Source organism: Lichenostomus cassidix, chromosome 1 (assembly GCF_008360975.1).
Source record: "Lichenostomus cassidix isolate B80296 chromosome 1, HeHo_3.0, whole genome shotgun sequence".
Taxonomy (NCBI): domain Eukaryota; kingdom Metazoa; phylum Chordata; class Aves; order Passeriformes; family Meliphagidae; genus Lichenostomus; species Lichenostomus cassidix.
Genome location: NC_139479.1, coordinates 111,121,205 through 111,144,160, shown reverse-complemented (window position 1 = coordinate 111,144,160; position 22,956 = coordinate 111,121,205). Strand labels below are relative to the sequence as shown.

The 22,956-nt window shown below is 37.3% G+C and overlaps 1 protein-coding gene across 10 annotated transcripts in view; it reads right to left on the bottom strand.

Moving 5' to 3' along the window:
• The window catches only part of DCAF6 (DDB1 and CUL4 associated factor 6), a 75,259-nt gene that overhangs the window by 33,355 nt on the left and 18,948 nt on the right, over window positions 1–22,956 (bottom strand). For 6 of the 10 annotated variants that reach the window (XM_085076395.1, XM_085076405.1, XM_085076413.1 and 3 more), the window contains exons 3-11: window positions 20,411–20,503; window positions 17,623–17,808; window positions 13,907–14,020; window positions 12,715–12,850; window positions 10,696–10,910; window positions 8,813–8,906; window positions 7,366–7,485; window positions 6,895–7,140; window positions 1,965–2,120 (exon numbers count right to left, since the gene is read on the bottom strand). In XM_085076395.1, the coding sequence (XP_084932521.1) occupies window positions 1,965–2,120; window positions 6,895–7,140; window positions 7,366–7,485; window positions 8,813–8,906; window positions 10,696–10,910; window positions 12,715–12,850; window positions 13,907–14,020; window positions 17,623–17,808; window positions 20,411–20,503 (1,360 nt within the window). The remainder of the gene's footprint in view (window positions 1–1,964; window positions 2,121–6,894; window positions 7,141–7,365; window positions 7,486–8,812; window positions 8,907–10,695; window positions 10,911–12,714; window positions 12,851–13,906; window positions 14,021–17,622; window positions 17,809–20,410; window positions 20,504–22,956) is intronic. The other 4 variants (XM_085076448.1, XM_085076465.1, XM_085076456.1 and 1 more) reach the window with 2 other exon arrangements.

The following is a 22,956-nucleotide window of genomic DNA, read 5'->3' as shown; positions in this document are numbered from 1 at the left end:
AAGAAGATACCCTAATAAGCTGGAGGTGAGGGAGAAAAATGGTTCCTCCTTTGTCTCCCCAGAGATAAATGTTTCCACAGCACTGAGTAAATCTGTCTTTCACAGCAATTATTTAATAAGTAAAATGCTTAAATTTGCAAATTGATTTTCATTACATGCAGAAAGAGATGAATATTTAAATATGAGTTTCCTCCAAGGCTATGTATGTGTTCTGTGGTTCCCTGGTGATCCCCAACAAAAGGACTGGATGTTTCCACTACTTCCCTTAAAGTTCAAAGCATGTGGGAACTCAAAACCCCACAAGGCAGTGCTGGGAGGATCCAAACTATGTACAATCCACCTCTGACTCCCAGTCAAAGCAATTGCTTAGTAATTGCAAAGTAAACAACTCAGCTTAGTAATTGCAAAGTGGATCCTATAATGTGCTGTAGGAGCCCCACAAGCAGCAGGGAGTAAAAAAATTCCACTGCATTCTTGAAGGAGCACTAAAGAGGAGATGGATGAGATGTATCAAGTGAAACCCAGACCAACACACACTTCAGAGGTAGTAAAATCTCCACAGATAAACCTCCACGTGAAAATTTACAGACATGGCTGTAAACAAACTTTATTCTCAACCTCAATTCAGTGGTAAGCAATTTAGCAAAAAAATAAAAAATTAAGCCATTCTGAAAAGGAAATGGAAGATCAAAGTCTATTGACTATGTTAGTTATGATTTTTCCTCTATCAATACTTATTTTTCAGTTAATAAATTCTGATGTTCAGTTTGCTGAAAAAAAACCCCAAATCCAAAGGTAGGTTTTGGGGTTGTTTGTTTTTGGTTTTTTTTTTTTTGTCCTAGCAGGACAAAACTGCAATCCCCTGCAAGTCCATTGCTATCACTGCTTTTCCTCTTCTCCTCCCACAGGCAACAGGCACCTCAGGGTTACCATCCCTACAATAAACATCCTCCCAGGATGTACTGTTTTCCAAAACATCCTAACACCTCACTGCAGAATTTTCTAGTGTAGAAAGTTATTCAAAATTCAGTAACTGCATATTGTGACTGGAGCATCAGCCACTGTTACATCAAATTTTTCTGTAGGGCTCCAGATTAATGAACAGACTGAACCATGGCAAAACAGCTATGAATGTGTGACACAATCCTTAGAAGCAATTCAGCCACCTCTCAACTGTCACGATTTATCCACAGAAGAGACACTGCTGGACATGACTTTGCAACACAAAATACACTGAATTCTCACACAGCATGCAGCTCACTCGGTTTCACATGGTGCCACGACAAAGTTTGCTTCAAGTTTATGCTTTAGGGTTTGCCTCTTTATTCATATGCATGCTTCTACCCTAACTTTCTCAAATATGTTATTGCAAACATATTTGAGGCTTTCTTGTAATCATTTTGAATCTCAGTAAGACCAGAGAGAAAGAGGATGGTGAAACAAAAAGTTGCTCTGTTCAAAAAAGGAGAGCAGATCTGGGGACTTGGGCTAGGTACAAGTATTTTCACTATTATTGTGGAACCATAGCACTGAAGAGTGCCAAAACTCTGTTTTACTGAATTGTTACTCTGATTTAGAACATATGCTAACCCAAAGCAAAGTTGTAAATGTTACTATTGGATACAAGTAACACCAAAATGCAATTTCAAGTGTATAATTCTCCTTCTACTCAGGACATGGCATTTTCTTGCCCAGCTGCTCTAATGAACATTGCACATACCTGACACCATGCACCTGGAAAACCATTTCCACACAGTATCATTCAATCCAAACATGTTAGATAACTAAACCTGCCAAAACAACTCTTTCCCTACCCATGTGATGATAAACACCACCACATGCAAGGCAAGACAAAGCAGCAAACGCAGGAAATGCCTTGTTCTGGAGGAGAAGCATCTCAGCAAACAACAGCAGCACAAACTACAGCTACATCATCTGCTGGAGAAACCTTGGCAAGTGACAACCTGATGTCTGAGGGTCCTGTGAGGAGCCCTGAGAGGAGGAGGGCTGAGGTGCAGAGCCCTCAGCTAGCTCTCGCTGTCTCTGCTGCTCTGCTGCCTTCTTAAGCCTCAGTCGCTGCAGCCCCCTACGGATTATTGCTAACTCAGGTCCCATTAACTCTGACAGACAGGGAGGGGAGACAGAGAGAGGGTGTAAGGAGAGAGGCATTGATCAATCAGTACACACAACAGAGAGGAGGGCTGGGGGACACACCAAAAATATACTAAGTGCCATTACAGTGAAAAAAAAATTACTAATATCCAGCAATTATAAAATAGAAATACTGAAATGGTTTTCTCTTTCTAAAGGTGTGAATCACAGGACTTAAACATTCAGGATTCACACCATACAATACAACCCCCTCCCCATCTCCAGCAATGAAACAATTTAACAAAGTATTATTTGAGGAAAATAGGTACAGCCTGGTTAAGTCAAAACAAAGCACACAACAGATGTATTCATTTTTATGTTCCTAACACACAGATCAAATGAGAATATTTGTGGTGTAAAGCTAGGCAACTGTGGTCTACAGGTAGGTTTTCAAAATGAAAATAATTAGCTTCCTGATGTCACCAAAAGAAAGAAGGTCCAATTTTGATCAAAACAAACCAGTGCCAAACATAAACTGGAACTATGGAAAAAGATGGCAGATGGTACCAAAAAATACACTTCACTATGAACTCATGGTTAGTTTCAGACATTCCCTGTGGTTGAGAATTCAGTCTGAAAACACTGTTAAGTGGTCCTACAGAGAAGGTAACTTACTGGACCATAAGCAATTCTTAGTATCATCCTCTTAATAATAGATTATTCTTTTGAGGCTTCACCATTTTCATCTTTTTGTGTTTATTCATTTGCCAGTTAACCTACTTTGTCATGTAAAGTTCATTGCCTGATTACCAGTACTTTTGCAAACTCCTACAAAACGAGGTGTCCAAGCAATTTTTTATTCTTTCCATGCCTTTTGCAGATTTCCTCCACTCACACAAGTGCTGTGTGGCAAGTGCTTCTCTTAAAATAACACAGATTGTGTCTCAATAGCAGTGACTGAATCACACTGAAATGTTAAAATACTAGAGAGCATTACATTGGCATGGAGCTTCCAGCCAGGCAAAAAGCTTAACAAATGTTCTGTAACCCTTATCCATGCAGTGACACAAACAAACCTTAAAGTTTATTTTATAAAGAGAAACAAACCCCAAACCAGAATCCAGTAACTGGAAAGTTAGTGACAAGAGCCAGTTAATATTGACTGGTCCTGAGGTTTAATGTCCTCAGTCTAATATCAGTTCTGGGAAAAGCTTCCTCTCAGTTTATAGTTGATAAGGTGGAACAAAAGTGAAAAGATATAGTTCCTAAAAGGAATATGGCATCGAAGAGATTTGCTATGCATAAATTTCATGTGCCAAAAACATTTATGGAAATAAAAACTCCAAACAGTCTAGAGAACACGATTAAGGGAATTTCAGTGATGTCTAAAATTGCAGTGTTCAGTACTTGCTGCTGATTGACTTCCACTCAGTTCAGAGCCAGTCACAATTTAAGATGTAACAAGAACTACAATACCAAATGTAAAAGACAGCTGCTATTCAGGGTATGTTCAGTGACATCACCCTTTAATATATTGCAGAATATCTAAGCAAATGTTTATTTTGCCAGCAAATGGAGTGAGGAAATAGAAATAGATTTTAAAATCCAGTTATTGTCACATTCCTATTCAAAATTTAAAAGCAGTTACCTTATACCAGAACACATATTAGGGTTAAGCTTTGTACTAATCAGCCAATTGCCTCTCTGCATCCCCTTTCAATGGTACCTATGTGTATCAGGAATTTTATTTATGAGAAAAATCATATTATATTTTACTATTTGATGTACCTGATGTTTATTAGTGGTTTAAAACATCAGCATCTTAAAACTATTACACAAAAATTAAAGGTTTACACTGAATGGCCCAAGCCGGGCAAGAAAATCAATTTATTGTATTTTTCCATAGTGACAAGCATGACAATCTCCAGCAGTTGTTCCCATTCTATAAAATATATATATATGAAAATTATTCAAATGTACAGGCAGTAACAGGTTACTGAGATTTTGCACTGATTCTGTTGCTTAATTGTAATTGAAATGTTCAAACTTCTGGAGTATACATACTGCTGAAGAGATCTATCCCAACAAGCTCCAGCACTAAACCATTTTTGTACTGATTCTATTTTGAACAGGTACTTAATCTCTTAATAATTTTAAAAGTAATTCAGATGTAGAAGCTCAAATGCACACCACATGACACATTTTCTGGAACACCAAACCAGCAATATATTTGAACTGTAATACTTATGGCAAAGGTATTGCTCTTTTAAACACAGGATTACCACAAATGCCCATGTTCAGTGCAGAAATCTGTAGAAATGATTTATGGAAAGTTGTTTACAAGCCTGGGTTAGGAATTCATGCTCTGATTCTAAAGAAGTCATTTTCTGAAAACATATTCTTCATTGGCTGATTCTCTGCTGTAATATTCAAACTTGTCTCTGCCATGACTTTACACAAAATGGAGGCTGAAAACCTCTTTCCTTCCTTCTTCCATTTCCCAAAATGCCTCCTAAGTCATCCATCTCTTACAACACACCTCTGTCTGGGCTTCCTACTCAGCCCCTCTGTATTTACACTGCTATTCCTATTAGCACTTTCCCAATCCTGTCACCCCAAAAAAGCAGCAGGTTTTATTCACCTTTAAATGCAGCTGAACAAGCTCAGGGAGTCCTTGATGCAGAGTGTTTGCAGAGAGATTTGTAGACTACAGACAGTGAGTAAATAAAAACTCACAACTGAGCACAGCCATGGCTTACCAGGGTACATAAACACTGCAAAATGTTTATGCAAAATATCTATGCAAAACCATGCCCAAGCCAGCCTGCTCATTCATAAACCCAGTGCCATCCCTCTGCCCAGGAGCTTCCCCTCTCCCTGAACCTACCCATGTTACCCAAAAACTTGTTTTACAGTCACTCCAGTGTCCCATTTGCACTGCTTCTGAAACAGCATGCTTATTAGGTGTGCAAACACCTTGTACTATTAAGTTTATGCCTCCAGGAGTCCTGTAGACAATTTTAAGCAGCCCATCTGACACCCTGCTTAGGTTTAGTGAAAGGATCTATCAAATATTACACAGCAAATTAAAAAGTATCCACTGTCTGTCATCAAAACAAAAACATTACCCCTTTCACAACTAAATATATGGGGAGTCTTAAGTCCAGAGTAACACTGGGAAAGAAGAAATGCTCTTGGAGAAGAGCTGGATTAAGAAGTAACTTCAGCTTCATGCTAGCAGAATAAACTTTTGCTTAGAAATTCAAGCAGATTCAGAGAAAAAGATCTTTTTGGTCAGCACAGATTCCTTAAAATGCAGGCTAGAAAATGCATCACAATTCCAGAAATGCTCTCTGGTGCATTGTCTTTATGAAACCCACAAAGTTTCAATGACATTGCTTGAAGCAATTATTTTCAAAATGGTAGATACTCTCCTGACCACTCTAAGTTCCAGAATATACCATGAACTTCTGAAATAAATAAATCAAAATGAACTTTTGGTAATGGTACATGTGTTCTTTGATGGTCATCCTCCTAGACCAAAAATAATGAAGTTAAATTGGGTTGCACTGAATTAGAGGAGATCCCTTAATCATCTTCTTGAGTGTGTACTGTGAAAAAGCTTGAGATTGCAGCAAGCTGACACCAATACTAATAATAAACACAGGTGACTAAAAGTCTCTGGTACTAAATAAACTTTTTAGCATTTTCTATATTTCCTGTGTGCACTGCCATTCTTATTCTGCTCACTGTTTATTATCTCTAAACAAGTATCAGACTAATTGCAAGGTTTAAAAAGCAAAAATTACGTGTTTCATGAATTTCAACTCATGTCTTCATCTTCCCTGTCTTTCAGATACCAGGTACCTCATCATTTTTCACCTGTCCCACAGAATTTGGCTGCAGCAGCCACAGTACATTGAATGGCACACTCTTCCCAGGGAAATCACCATCCCTTCTGTACTCCAGAATATCAAATTTAAGGCCTGAAGATGCTTTCAGTCACCTTTTCCAAAGACAAAGAGCTTGATTTTTTTTTCAACAGAATCTATGTAAGACAAAAGGTCTCAACCTGATGGATTTTCAGGCCACAGCAGCCTTTCCACTATAACTGTGAGGCCTAGAAACTCACTTTGAAAAAGTAAAAATAAATTCCTGTGCAAATATTCCACTCTAAAGGCTGCGGCAAGAAGGCTTCCTTCTTTTTTCCCCAAGAAGAATGTAAGTCTGTATAAAATACAGATGAGTTTCTTCAAGATATGCAAACTTAAATACCAATATGTGGAATAATATATTAATTAACAAAATGTCATGCCAGGTGAGCCTTGTTTATCCAAATACTTTTGAGAAGCTAAAACCCAACATTGCTGACTCTGAAACGCTGAGGATGGAGGTTCCTCCTGCAGGAAACATTCCCTGCTTCCCCTGATTGGAACAGGCACAGGTTCTGCTATTCATTGCACTGAAGCTGCTACAGCCAAATCACAGTGGAAGAGGCCAAGATGTTACTTACACTCTGTGAAGACAACAGTAAGTTTATGAAAAAATATGCAAAAAATTTTTATTTCTACTTCAAAATATGATACTGGTGATCCCCTTGGAAATGCCTTTTTCAGACAAATGTAGAGAGTTGATGGCTTTACTCTTTAAACCACAGCTGCAACCACTTAGTAGCTATAAAACACCTAAGTCTCATTAAGGAAGAAAACAGATGAAGATCCATTACCCAAAATACCGTAAAAGAGAACAGTTTCTTAATGCAAGCATTTTTGATAAACAATGGCAAGATGGATTTCTTCTCACCAGACTGATGCAGCACAGGCTGAGTTGAGGCCCCTAAAGAAGGCCTTTGTTCATTATCAGGAGAGGACAGCAATGAAGTTGAAGGGGGACTTTCTGTCGAAGATGATGTTGAAGGAGCTGGAGCTGACATGGTAGAAGAGGAAGATGATGGAAGTTGTTCAGAACCATCTACTTCCATTGCAGTTTCTGATTCTCTACTAGGTGGCATGTTATTAGTAGCAGGAGCATCTGTCCGATTAGTCCCACCTTTGATTAAAAATAAAACAAAAGAGCAAGAAAAAGAGCTCAGAAGTAAACTTACTTTGCCTATAAAGATCCCTTTGCATTGCCATTCCTGTGGCAAATAAATATGCTCAGTTCTTCAGTGCACTACAATTTTGTTTACACCTAGGAGAAGCAGATATTGCAAGCCTGCACATCCACTATAAACACAAATTCTGTTGTAATCTTTGATGAAAAGAAGGAAATCACCTCTGGATCGAGATCTTCCTCGTCCTCGATTGCTCTGTGCAACTTCACTGGCTTCTTCAAACCACCTTGAGAGCATGTCTGACATCCTCTGCATCAGAGACACATTGGGACTCTGCTCCCCTGCAGAACAAGTAATGCTGAAGTTTTATCTACCAGTTCACCAAAGAGTACCTTCACCCCCTCATTTCTTCCAGGAATGGAAACTGCTCCTTCCACCTCCTTCTCTGGCCAGAAACAAAGCCTTTCCACCTGATCCCAATGCCCCTGGCTATCCTCATTTCTGCACCACAGGTCTCTGACCCTCTGCTGGGATCCCCCATTCCCCTCCTGCAGCTCAAGCAGAGGAGCTCTGACCTTAGAACACAAAAAGTGGAATTGCAACAGACAAAGAAAACAGACAAAAGGTGGTTAGTGATGTCATAAGAAGTATTATCAACAGGATCAAAAAAAGGATTACAGAAACTCACAGGCAACAGAACCACATGCACATTGTAAAGGAACAGAGTTTCCTCTAAAGTTTCTAACTTAGTCATTCCAAATACTGAAGGAGCAACAAAGACTAAGGTAAGAGGACAGGCTCATGTTCTCTCCCTGAACAGCATCTCCTACTGCCTGTGTCAGGTGCAGAATCCTAGACAATACACACACTTCTATTCTCGTTTGGGAAATCAGGAGAATGAGAACACCAGCACAGAAAATCTGCAAAGGGATATTGTAGGCAGAAAAGAGAGGAAGATTTAAGGGAACCTGAATCAAATACTTGGAACAACACAGCTTGTCAGACTTAAACAGAAACACATTATCAGATGGAAAGTAAGGTGAGTGACAAAGGATCTTCTGCCCTGCTTTTGTATCCCCTTTTCTGACACCCAAGCAACGTTTAGGAAATGCTTCATTTACTAAAATCTCAAGCAATTGAGTAATGTATTATAAACATGAAAATATAAGCATAAAAATTAGCCACCCTGTGTGACTAAATGACATGATAAAAATGAAAAGTATAATATTAGAATACTGTTGCTCTGAATCCCAGTCCCCTAATGTAACCATTAAAGTGCATTTCATTTGTAATTGTGATTGCATGTGAGGTATGACTACAAAAGCAAAGAAATAAGTGCTTGTGTTAATCCCTGAGCAACAACAACAAAAAAAAGCTCTCTTTACTTACATCAGCCTAACTGAAGCAATATAATTTTTCTGGTAAGAATATTTTCAATATTTTCAATTTTAAGAATCATTGTACAATAGCAGTTCTGTGTTAAACTCTAAGAAAACCACCTTAAGGCTTGGCTGATTGTTAAAACAAGGACAATCTGAAGCACCTATTTTGGGAATACTTAAGAACAAATGGAAAATAAACCAATAAAAAGACCCAACCCAAACCATAAAACCCAACAAAACACAGCAGCCAAGACAACAACCCCCCTCCAACTGCAAATGCTTTTACCATCTCTCTCTCTCTCACTCTCAGGCCTTGCTCTTGGCCCAGTATCTGACCAATCCCCTCTGAGCCGCAGGCGTTTCACAGGAGGCTGACGTAACTGGGGGAGAGAAAAAAAGAAAAAAAAAAGCATTACACAGCTATTTAAGTTCTACAGTACAGGATTCTAAGCCTAAATATAAATGTGATTTCTCAATTTCCTTAAGTCACCTAAATTCGTATCTGTCACCGTAAAACGGAACGTCAGCCTTGTGTTCAGATCAACCATGAATAAGCACAACACTTTTCAACAAAATGAATGAGATTTAGCTTCACAGCCTGAATCAATGACTCCCAGAACAGCTTTTATTTTATACTAACTTTATTATGCTAATTGAATCTTTCTATAGTGACCAATAATAATTAAGATTTTCTCTAATTCAGCCTGAATTCTGCAGAAATATTCCCATCTTCATATCAAAAACTATATGGGGGTTTCACTTTAACAAAATGTGGACTTGCAATTAAGCAAAAGGAAAAAAACAATCAGACATTAACAAAAAAAAAAAAAAAGGAAAATTTATGCAAATAAACTCCAGTTTATTTTTTAACCTATTTTCTTTTTGATTTTTATAACATTTCTTTTTGCAGCAGGAAATCTAAAACAATCACTAAATGGGTAGTGTTACTTTCAGCAACTTCAAGAGTGCTTTGCTTGTTTAGAAAGGCACATTAGGGTTTGAAATCAAGTGTATTGGCTGGATGTTTGTGGCCTCAACAAAAAAAAAAGAAACCAAACAAAAAAATCCAACCAAAAATCAAGCAAGCAACCAAAAAACTTGTGTTAACAATTTTAAACTAAATGCAAAGGCCCTGTGGTGAAAGCATATCAAAGTGTTAACTTCCATGACTCCACCAGCAGATTTAAGAAGAAGTCTTTACATTTCTTCAACTCTCTATAGCTTTAAGCCAGGCTGAAATAAAAATACCCAAGCAATAACTCTTACAGATAACAAAATGGACAAAGAAAAGCATTTAAAAGCAAAATCATTCTGTATTGCTGACTGAGAAAACACATCATGTAAAACGTGTTAGAAAATGGATAAAAATGGCTCCAAACAGATTCTAAGAAAAAGAAGGAAACATCAAAATCACACTTCTCACAGCAAAGAGGAAAGAGAAATCATCATCATTATCATCACACTGATCCTGCAGGTGAGGACAGCAGGATGCTGATAACTCATTGTGAACTCCCTCTGGCCTCAAAGATAAAGGGCTCAGGATACAGGGTTTGTGAAAGCATGAGCAAAACACTAGGAAAAAAAGCAGTGGATGGTTGGGGGAGTGGAGGGGGAGAGACAGAAACATCTTCACTGTAGTTAAAGGCTTTTTTTTTTAATATACTGATCAGACAATTTAGACTAGAAGGGTCAGCATCATTGTAACTGAACTTGAGTTTTGAAAATTTTAATATTGCTCAGTAACAGTGGCTCAGCTCCTTGATCTGAACATCTTGTATTCCCTCATATCTGTCATGAAATGATAACTTTGAACAAGGAGTATTAACATTTGATTTCAAGGAATAAGCTTCTCATGGCATGAAAAATAACAGAACATACATCTCAATTGCAAGAGTGACCTGCCACCCTTGCTGGTAATAAAACCCAAGATTCAGGTAGATGCCTTCCAGACAAGAAAGCAAAACAGAGTGACAAAATACAGTAAATAAGTACATACATTAATAAGTATGTATTATAAATACCCATTTTTTGTGACAATCTACTCGTCACACCTCAGTGTAAGACCAGCAACATTATTTCAGATTAAAGGGAAACACAACTGATGGTATTTCTTGTTTGCTGCAAGTTAAAAACCATAAAACATGAAAGGAGGTCATCTTAATCACTTGCCTCTTCCCTCCTCTCTTCAGCAGAAGGGACTTTAAGTTCTCTTGCTGTGTCATCCTTGGGATCAAACAAGTAAATGTAATCTGAGGAGTAGCTCACAAGGATCTCTTGGCCATCTTCACTGTAACACAGGGATGTTACTCTGCAGGATTTGTTGTTGAGATGAGGAGGGACAAAACGTGCCACCATTCCAACAGTGCCCCTGCCAGCATAATTCCCTTTATTAAAAAACAAAAAAAGGGTAGGGAGAGAGAGAAGGAAGAAAAAAATTACACATTTACTACTGTGAATTTTCAACAGCTTCAATAAACCTCTTCTTTAGCATCCAACAAAAGATAATCAGGGAAGAGCTATGTGTCCTGTAGGTTCTGCATGAAATTTGATCTCAAGATTGACATATCAGATTTCTTTTATATTTTTGTTTACAAATACTACCTCCATTAAAAAAACCAAAAACCCCAAAAACCACACACACAAACATATAAATGTATCACATACCCACCACATGGTGTTGTATGGATGCTGTCAAATGTAGTACAAATGGAAATTTTAGAACCAAAAACCACTAAAAAAACAATAATGCAAATCTACATCTACACACAAATGAGAAAGGAATTCATTACATGAAAGTAAAAATTTAGGGCATACATCTCTTTTCCATGCAATTTTTAAAAAAACTACTAATTTTTGAGACATAACACTGTCACTTCAAAACTGCAGAACTACACATTATGCCTACCATGCTTTCCTGATCACTCACCTCTAATCCAAACATTAAAACAATCTTAAATTCAAGAATGACAAGTTTGTGATCAGATAGAAGTTACCTATAAGAAGCTCTAACACAGAGAAAAACAGATTGTTCCAAAAGCTCCTAATTTGACATGAAACTGTTTCCTACATGGCAGAAATGATTAAATGAGAATCAAGTTTGCTCACTGGACATGAAATACTTCACCTCTTAAAAGACACAAAAAGCAAAAACTCCACACAAACCCAAACATGCAACAGAACACTATACCAATATTAAAAAAAAAAAAAAAAACAACAGTTTTTAAAATGTTCATCTTTTCTCTCCTTTGCTCTCCAGGCCAACACACCCAAATTCACCTTATTCCTGCACTGTACAATACTAGAGCACACACAGAGAACATTTTAGTCAGCCCCCAGAATCTGTTTCCAGGCACTTCTCACAGAATTTTGCTGACCACTGTGATGGAAGGAAGAGCTCCTATAGAATGTTAGCCTGATAAAAGGGATATTTTTATGTGTAGTGATCTTTACTGTTCCCTTTCTTCTCCATCACAATCACCAACAGGAAAATGCTGCATGAAATGACAGATTTTGTGACACTGGTTATTGACATGACTGTCACAGCTATATATATACATATAAAAATTCCTACATGTCCAAACAAATACTGATCATACATGATAACCAAGAGCTATGTTAGAATTACAGAACACATTTTTGTGCACCTGAAGTTTTTTCATAAAATCCTTCAGTAAACACCTGAAGCATGCCAGCTTTCAGCTGAGGATTTTACGGCTTTTCAGTGAAATTGTGTTAGACACAGCAATAACTACTGCAAGGCAGCAAAGGCAAGCACAGTGCATGATATTATGGAGTTCATAAGATCTCTTCCTGTAAGAAGCATCAGGTTCCAGCATGGCAGAGTGCAAGACTTAATTACAATTCAGGTGGATCACTGCAGGCTGCAATCCTTAGCTTTTTGGAATCGTGGAATCACATGTTTCAAGACAAATAAAAGACATCTTTTCATGGCTTTTTCTGCATTTAGTATGCAGTGCATTCTAAGATGCATAAAGAGAGCAAGTTTACTTACATGAAGATGTTTGCATTAGCAAATATTAGTGTGCTATGACTCTGTTATTACAAACCATAGTTCCCAGAGAAGGAAGCTGCACTTCCTGCAGTGTTACACAAGAGTCTATTTTGAAAATAACCTGCACCTGGCACTGCCAATGGGTGGAAATGCTCACTGCACGGTGTGGCTCATACCTGTTGCCCTTGTGCCAAGCATTCTCCTGTCATAGATCCTCACTGAGCTGTCAGAACACCCCACAGCCAGGTAGTAGGGGATGGGTGGACAAATAGCAACAGAGGTGGCAGCACGACGACAGTTTATTAAAATATCCTGGAACACACAACAATGCAGCATTGAAATAATAGCTCTGAACATCTGAAGTATAATTCTGGTTTTTTGTTTGTTTACTGCAGCACACAGGCCCCTCTCTTAATCAAGGAGATTTTGAGAAAATAGTTCTGGCCCTGTGAAGATAGATCACAAATGTGTTATCAGAAAAGCCACTGCACAGAAGGAGAACTATCAGAGAAAGCAAACTGTCAGCAGAACAGCTGAAAAAGAAACCAAAACCAAAACACAGGGACAAACATTTAAGAATAGATACGCTAAAAATTCAGTTGTATAAACTACCTTGCATTTTGGGTTTTCTTATGGAAACACAGTAACTGTGGAGGTGGAAGAGTACTAAGTATGCAGAAACAGTTTAAATTCATTAAAAGATCAGAACAGGTTAGATCTAAGGCAGATAACTGGAGTGAGGGGGAAAAGAATGAAAGAAACCCCTAGAATTTGTAATTATGCATGCAGCTGAACAAAATTAATCTAGACTAGCAATACATACTTCAGTAGTTTTTCTCCAATTCAGTATTAAAATTGTTTCTAAAACCCAAACACAGTGGACACCACCAACACCTTACCTTCTGAACAGTAACACCAGTGATCTAATATAATTCATTACCAAATCCTTGCCTAAAGAGTGACAAAGGATGCTCAAGAATACAAAGCTACAGGTGATTCTTAAGGCTCATTTTTTAGCCTCCAGTTCTGCACTCTACAGTATCAGTGTAAACCAGACCAAAAGATTCAATTTCAAAAAAATACAATCTTTTCTACCATATCTGAAGCCTCACACCAAAGCTTATAAAATAAAAAATGCCAAAGGAGATATTAAAATTAAAAAAGAAAAATCAAAAAATACTCCCTAAACTTTTACTGTTTCTTCGGAAACATACTGTCATCTCCACCAACAGCCCTGAAATCTATTATATCTAAAAGCTTTACCAGAATTCATATCCTATGTTTGTGTGATGCACAGCTCTACATTCAGGACATCTTTATTAAAAGATTACTATTAAAGTCATCTTTATCAAAAGATTTCGTTCTTACATCTTTACAATCTTCCTTTGTGCAGCTTGTTTTGATGCGAGTATCAAACCATCTCACGGTGCCATCCTCACCACAGGAGAGGAACGTGTAGGGATCATTTGGTACTGTCATAATCTGCTCAAAAGAATGAAAGGAAAAATGAGATTAATAACACCTCCAGAAATAGCAATAATTTAAAAATAAAAGCACCAATATTTTGAGCAGCACTAAGGCAATTCAGACTCAAGCAAAGTTTTCCAGTGAAGTAACGAGGAAAATTGAAAAAATGATGATGTTTCTTCATTTTCAAGAAAAGGTTTGAACTACTTAAGTCAAAGGAAACTTTTAAATGCCACGTAAGATTAAATAGCTACAGGTCAAAGCTTACAGTTATCTCTATTATCTCTTAATACACAACATACATTTACTGCAATCACTTTTCAGATAACTTACCAGTTTGCTGCAATAATTCAACTAAAGTTCAGTTTATTCTCTATCAAGTAATAGAAGACAATTACAAAGTCCACAGAAGTCTGAATGCTGTGAAAATACTAAATGGCTTTTATTCCCATTGGGCCATTCCTTTACTTACTAAGTAGTTCCCTGCAGCAAGTCTGCATTAAAAGCTGTTAGTAACCTACCTCCTCACTGCAACTGGTTTTTAGTATTTTTTTTAAGCTAGCACTGTATTGATCCATTTTTTCTAAGCTCAGCCCTTCTCCAACTAGGAATGATGCTGATGGAGTCTCACATGAATGGCTTCACTCAAGGCCTCCTTAAGACAAAATAAAAAGGCAAGTGGCCATAATGTTAAATATGATCTGTATTCCACAAGTCAATGAATGCACAGGAAATGCCAGGTTTTTTACCCTGTGTCTCTTAAAACAGGAAACAGAGAATGTTGTGGCAGTATTTTTCTTCTCCTACACTACTGCTCCTATCAGTCAAAATTTATAAAGCAACAAAAATGGTTAATTGTGTAATACATTCATTGAATACAGAGCAAGAGTGTTTTTTTAACATTTTTGATGTGATGATTTATCCCTCCTGCTTCCCAAAACTCTTAATAAAAGTAACCTATGGGTACCTGCAAATCTCTCTACCTGAAGTGGGTTACAAAGGTAACAGCTGGAGGATTCAGCCTTTCTTGCAATGCTCAGTACAATAACTGAGACAATGCTTGCTGTGCCAAATAAGTTTAACTTGCAGAACAAAACCAAGGCTGGAATACCAACAGAACCACAAACTTCTGAGCTATGACAACTACTCCTCAATATATTAGCATAACATATTGAAAAGCCTGTTTCTCACTAAACATTTCACTCAAATTAGCTTTATTTACGTAGTTAGAAAACCTAGCAATTGTTCTTCAATCCACAAACTCCTTCCAGCATTTAGCAGTTTCCAGTGAAAGCATTTTGCTCCAATAATGTTGTTGAATGTGGCAAGCTCTTATTTCTAGTTGCAATATTTTATTTTTGTTCATACTGATGCTATTTCACCATATACATGTAATATAACTTGCACATGGCAACTTTTACGTGTGGTGCTTACAAACACCCTAAGTACTTCATAAGCACTAAACCAGAGAAATGGAGAAGTGCAAGCTCCAATAATTGAGTCAATATTACTACATTTACATTCAACAAGTGCACACTGTATAGATAAAATCTTTTTTTTACTAACGAAAAACTTGTTTTCTACTTAAAAGTACATAGCTGTATGATCATTTTACTGTATTTAACATAGGAAAGTACAAGGTGTCCATAAAAGTCCATTCTCTCTGAAATGCAATTAACATCAAGGGCAATAAAGAAAAGCATTTGACTAAGTAAAAACAAACCTGTCATGGCCTTGTACAAACAATAAATTCTTCAGAATGTCTCAGAACTTCTCTCTCTCTTACTCTATTTTCACTCAGAACTAAAAACAGTTGTACAGTTATCTCACCATTTACAACAATCTACACCAATTTCCACATTCCTCTGTTTCGTGTTTTTGCAATGTCTTGAACTGTCACAAACTCCAAGAGCTGTATAAATTCAAACCACATTCAAATTTAGAATTAGTACCTCAGGGGCAGCTTTTAGCTTTTGTTATTTAGAGAACCCAGTGAGTCAAAGTTCTATATTTAACAGGATGATGTGGTTACATACACTGGGCAGTAAGGTCTCAATATTTAGAAATTATCTCTCCACTTCAGGAACCTCTTGATGACAAAGCTGGGTTATGTCAGACGCTGAAGATGTTTCTCAGCCATTTGCTTAAACCCCCTGCTATTTACTCTATTTTATTTTAAAAAAAAAAAAGGTCTGTTATGCCACACAACATTAACATTTTATGTTCAAATACCAGGTTTAAGACACAGTAACAGAATTTATAGCCTTTGTAACAAGTATCTCCCAATGTACTCTAAACATATCTACTTGAAGAGATATATGTTAAACCTCAGTGCAAAACAGGGTAAGAAAAGTAACTTCAAGAAGAGACAGAGTTGTTAAAATAGTCAATGTCATACAGAGGTTTTGCTATTCCTTCCACGGTTTGTGTTTAAAAGCAGCATAAACAACCAAAACAGTATCACACTCCTGTCATTCAAAACAACAATAATACCCTCTTGTTAACATTATTTGCTCAATAAAACTCACCCCACATAAGACCATTTTGACTGTGCAATATAGTAGGCAAATGTAATTGGTGTAATTACAAACATGAGGTCACTTTTACTACATGAACAAAAATTAACTCTGGCAGTACTTCAGCCACTTTTTTTCCACACACTCCAATTTTTTATGAGAAGTGTTTAAAGATTTGGTTCTCTTAACACACAAAGAAAGAGATTTAAAAGCTTGCCATGAAATCTGAGCTAAAGAGTTAAAAAAGTGATGGATTTGGGATTTTTTCCCTGTGTATATACTGTGGTAGTGTTAAAAAAGCTCCAACAAATAAATAATTTAAAAAAACAGGAACATTTATAACTTAAGAAGAAAATTGCAGTATATTTTCTTTTTTAAGCACATCAAGTTTTGCAAGCAGCAGATTTTGCTGTCATTAAAAAACAAAAAAGCAGATAGATCAATAAATCTTATTATCTTCCTAATTTAAGTAACACTTTGTTTCTTCCCTTGCCTCATTTATATGAAGAAAACTTCCAAGGGGGAGATTAAAAACACTATGGCTAAATTTACACCTAAATAGTTAACTGGAATACACAACAGAAAAATCATCTACAACTGTGAACACATTTTTTAGACTAAGATGCTCACACATGCTGAAATAAGCATTTCTGTGAAAGATTTAAATTGTGAAAAAGGCATTGAACTGCTGAAAAGTTCTGGGAAAGGGGGGGGGCGAGGCAAGGGGGAAAGAATAAAAATAAAAATGCAAAACAGCCACTGCCCCCACCCCCCAACCTATTTCAGGAAGAAATTCACAGCACAATTTAAATCTGCTTTGCTCTGCAGAACATTCATTCAGCGAAGGTGAATTCCTATCTACAAAGAAAGTGGTCTTAACAGCACCACTTCTTGGGAAGTTCTCCATTTAATTTAGACAGCACACTGCTCTGTTTAAACCTACTTTAAGAGGAAAAAGCAAAAACCACCTCAAAAAAGAAGAAAAGTTCCGTTAACCCTCACTGAAAAAGTTTTCAGCAGTCTGCTTAAAACCTAGGGCAACAATACAACAAAATAGGTATTTTTACCCATCTTGAAACTACAATTTATTTTGTGAGGTACCTCATAGGTAGTCCCATAGTGGCAGGTGTACTGGCATTGCCTGTTGGTCTCTGCATCTTGTTCAACATTGGTGTAGAAGATGACTCCGTCTCCGGAACAAGAAACAATCTGTTTGTCATTGGTGCATGGTAAGAACTTTGCACTGAAAATATTGGCCCTGTGTCCTGAGCGAATTGTTGTGAGAACCTAAGGAATAAAGGAAAAGGGAGGCTGCATCAGGCTCATGTTGTCCAAGCAAATAAAGAATGGAAAAATAAGAGACTGTGGTACTATGAAATATCAGTTATGCACAGGCTGCCAGTGACCTACAGTTCAATACAACAGAACAGAAAAGCTGCCTTTGCACTGAATTTCTTCTAAGAACAAAGTGGTTCTACAAGAGACATTTGCTCAGGCATTTGCACAAAGCAGTCTGCAAAATAAAAGGGCTGGAATGCAGCTGCCAACCTTTTGTTTGTGCAATGCTGGTTACACATCACATTGGGTTTCTCCAAGTGAAACATTATTCCAGGGTAATGGTGCAGCCACCCAGCATGTCAGTGAGGAGAGACTCAGAAGAGCTGGAATATTTTAAGTCAAGAAGAATAAGGCACTGTAATCCAAGCCAACTTTATAGACTTTAAAAATTGATGTTACTCTTAAAATAAACTCACTCTGAAAAGGACTGAAGTTTAGAAAGAAGGATGTTTTGAAACTAGACAAAACTAAATTAACATTTAAGAACTTGATTACAGGGCAATAAACCAAGACTTGACTTAGCCTCTCATTCATCTACAGTAAAGCAGAGAAGCATATGATTTACTTCACCATCACAGCTGATTTTAAATACTTTGTGGTGACCCTTTATACTTCCTGACATACTTATTATTCTACCAGAACTGAAAAAACCTCCACATGCTTTCCTGTGCACTAGTGAACATTAAATTCTTATTTCCCCCATCTGCAGTACTTAAACCAAACTGCATTTTCACCACTTCCATTAGGAAAAAAATTGCTTACCAAGTTGTTTACAGTATGAAAATTACTTTCAAATTTCCACTCAATTAACTTAATCAAAGAAAGCGTTATGCAAATGAAGTTTCTCTGTCAGTAACAGCTCATGCCTAACATTTCAGAAGTGCTATTTTACACCTTTGAAATAATTCTCACGAAAAATGTTTAACAGTGTTTAAAAGGTACACAATATGGATGGCTGAAGTCTGTTTTTGCTACTCTACCTAGCTCAAAATAGAAAATATGGTGATAAGGATATTTGCCAAGATGACAGAATTACAGTACAGCTCTGATACCAATTTGCTGCCTTTTCCTGTATTGATTCTTTTACTCAAGCCAGAGAAAATAAGCTAACACAATGGTTAAAAATCACATCTCTAGTACATTTCAGGAATAACATTGATTGTTAAGTCTTTTCACTGGTATCTGCTGCTTTATAATTGCACTTGCATTAATTGGGGGTAAAAAATAAAAAATAAAAAAATCATCTCCTCTACTATTATATGAAATAAATAACTCAGCTAACTGTAGAAGAAAAAAGAAAACAAGACCTCTCCCATATTCCTCACAAGGCTTAAGTACAGCACTAGTACTCAACGGAAGGGGAAAAATCATCCCATGAAAGTAAAAAGCTTAAATTTCTGCAACTATTGAAATACTGTATTTTAATGTAAAAGTTATAATAATAAGCAACTATCCCATAGTGGGATATTAAAATAAACTCTACCCACTAAATAACATTAAACATCCTTTATTTGCATGAAAAAATCTCACTCTGCTAGTCTCTCCAACAACACTCACTTTGCAATATATCCATCATCCCCTTCATAGCTGTCTTGGACACCTCTTTCCCAGCTGAACTCCCAGTCCAAGAGAAACCCTGGTCTAATGATACTGATCTGAACTTCAACAGGCTGACACCAAGAATTGAAATGAAGAGATGAGGATTGGAAGCTATGGGTTATTTGGGGAGGTGAAGAAAAGAGCACAGGCAACACTCCAAACCACTACCATTTTCCCACCATAACTCTTCAGGAAAGCAAAATATTGCCTTCTACTCAGACTCTCTTCCACCATACCAACCCCACATTTTGTTTCTCCCACACATTTAATTTTTGTATTACATCTTCAGGGTTTTGCTGTCAACCTCTGAAAGGACACAGTTCAGAGCATCTGTTCTACCAACCTATCAGCAATTCCTTCAAGAGAAAAGTGTGGGACGCTGCTACTACCTGATGGATGCCAGCTGGCATTACTGGGAGTCTTTCAGCTGCACTGTAACCCTTATTTCAGTACAAACTATTCTCCATCCACGTGCAGGCACACACAAGGCAGTGTCACTTCAAATGGCAGCAAACTGTTTTAATCAAGATTGGCATTGCAACAATGTTGCACAGAAAGACAACTCAGTACTTTACATAGAGCAGAAGCTAATACAGTATTTTAAAACTGAAGGGAGAGGAAAACAGTTTATCTGACTACAAGATTTCACGAGAATTACTGAATCCTATTGCCAGTTCTGACACTAATCTGTGGTGAGACCATGTTCCCTTTGTGCCCAGCCATGTACCGGAAAATGGGATAATACCAATGTCGCAAAGGATTAGAACTCCAAGGTTTTAAAGCACTGTGAGTTTGATTCCCATTTATAAACACTAGGAAGTGCATGATATTATCTTTGCCACATAATAGTTAACATCTGAAAAGTAATACATTGAAAAATGCCTTTAATATGTTGAAAAATAATAACTTGCAGACAATTTGAAAATTAACAAGCATCCAGAAACAAACCTACCTTTCTGCTGTAGGGATTACTAATTACCAGGTTGGTGTCATCTGAACCAGATAAAATATATTCTCCTGTATCATTCCAGCAAATTGTATTCACCTGCATGAATTTAAAAAAAATTATTTAGACTCACATTAATTCTATTTTCACCTTATTAAAACATCAATGCTCATCCAACACTTAAGAAATAGGAGTTAACAAATTCAACTGAAATGATGTAATTTCTAAGCAGCTAGCATAAAAAAAAATTGTGTTTTTAAAACAAATTGATAAGGGAATCACCTGCTTCACCTATGGCATCTCAATTACTCCCTCTGCTCCTTAAGAGTTCATCAGGTAAATTAGGCTTCCCACAGTAGCCACAATTTTACACATTCAGTTGCTTTAATGTACCAAATCTACTCCACAGAGAGTTCTCTGAATTTGAACTGGAGGGCATCACAGTGCTCTCATTATTGTATCTTCACCACATCCAAATTCTGACCATCCACTGCTTTGTACACTTTTCAGTGACCACACCTTCTCAGGGAAAAGCACTGCAGAATCCATCCCAGATCCCTTTTGAAAAGTGTGAGTACGCTGGGAAAGAAGAATCCTACAGTGAGGTACAGAATTGTATTGGGAGAGCTTTACAATACATTTCCTTATCAATTCTCCTTTTCACAAGACTGTGCTTAATAATGTGTCAGTGAAACAAAGCTGTGAAAGCACTCATAAATCCAGGAAGCTCAAAAAGTATCCTCCAAGCAGCAGCTCATGCACAAGCACCAACGACTGCATGCAAGACCATTATTATTTCAAGTAGCCTCTAAAATACCTTCGAGTGTCAAACTGCAGCCATCACCATTTTCTGCTGGCTAGATTCTGTTGGCAGAACAGCTGCCTTAGTGTGATGTACCAGACTGGACTACAGAATTGGTAAAAAACCCACTTTGTTCTATATTGGTTTTATGCTTTTTTTTTTAATTCAAATGTTTCATGCTGAGCCCCCACCCAAAATCCCAAAATAATTTTTGCTTAAAATAAACACACCCATTCTAGTCACTGTTTTAATTGCAAATTTAGTTGGGATTAGCTGCAAAATCAGAGTAAGCAGTTTCAGGTGGATCACAGGGACAACACCACCTGCATATTCTCAAGAGGAACAACTTGAGGAGAGATCTTGGTGTTAAACAAACATGCCTATGGCAGGGTTAGCTCAGTGCTCAGCAGCAGTCAGATATTGTTAGGACTCATTAGGAAATGCCCAGAGGAGCAGGGTATATATCCATGCATGGCAATCCCACGTCTTCCACACTAGGCAGCTCGGGTTCGTATCCCACCCTCGTATTCTCCATTTCTATTACTGCCCATTCGGAAAGAGAAATTATGAAAAGGAATTACTGGGGTGCTCACAGGTATCTAACACTTCTTATTGCTAGAAGCAAATAATTTGTACTGCTCTGGGGAAGGGATGTGATAGAAGCTTATGAGAACATGAATGACATGGGAAACGTAAGAAATTATTTTCTGTGGATCTTTACAGTACAGGAAATGGGAGGCCTTAAATTAAATAATCAGATGACACATGGCTTTTTAATGAAACTGGAAATCATACCCATGGAACATTCTAAACACCAGGAGTGGAAGAATATACATATTAATGAAAGAACAATGAAAAAATTATCAGAAACAAAGATGCAGCTTCTACCTCCATCTGCCCATTAAAGTGTGATGTGTTCTCTAGAACATCCATCAGGTACTGTCTGCTTGCCCTGCCTCAACTTCCTTCAAAAACATGTGCAGGCAACTCTCAGGGCCAAGTTTTCAGGCTCCACTGAGCTTTGGTATGACCTTGCATGGCTACTCTGAAGATTTTATAACCCTGGCTGTCAATCACCAAAACTCACACTTTCAGCTAGCCCCCAGAACCATCTATCATTGAAATAACCTGTCCTGACAATGGCTGTGCTCTAAAAATATTGTCAAACACAGCACAGTACTCCTGCTAGGGCAAACACACAACACAAGAATGTTTATTTTCATCTACATTTCCTCTCAGGCAGAAAAATATTATTATCATTGCCCTAAAGAAACCAAAATGCTAATATAAGAATACAGGAATAGAAACAACAAAACATTGAAGAAGCAAGGAAGCTAACAAAAAATTTTAAAGTCATGATGCAAGAGAGAAGAGTTAGCACAAAAATTGAACAAATTGAGGGGGTGGATGTGATATTTATGTACAAAACCAAAATATGAGGGACAGCAAAGTGGAGAAAACATTGAAGATGCAAAGGGAAAGCAAGATTATCTAAATTGCAGCATCACAAGCCTACACAAGACATCAATCATTCTCCTCCTAAATTTCAATTTCATTGCAAGGATTGCCTCAGCTGAGCAATTTCAATACACCCTACCCAGACCAAATTTGGTTCAAAAAAAATTCTTAAGTAAGATGACATAACCAAATGTGTACTGGAGGTCTGTAACTAAACAGGCTTTTTATCCTGTACCAAATCACCTTCTCAACATTACTGACAACAAATAACTCAAAAAGTAACAAAGTCTTC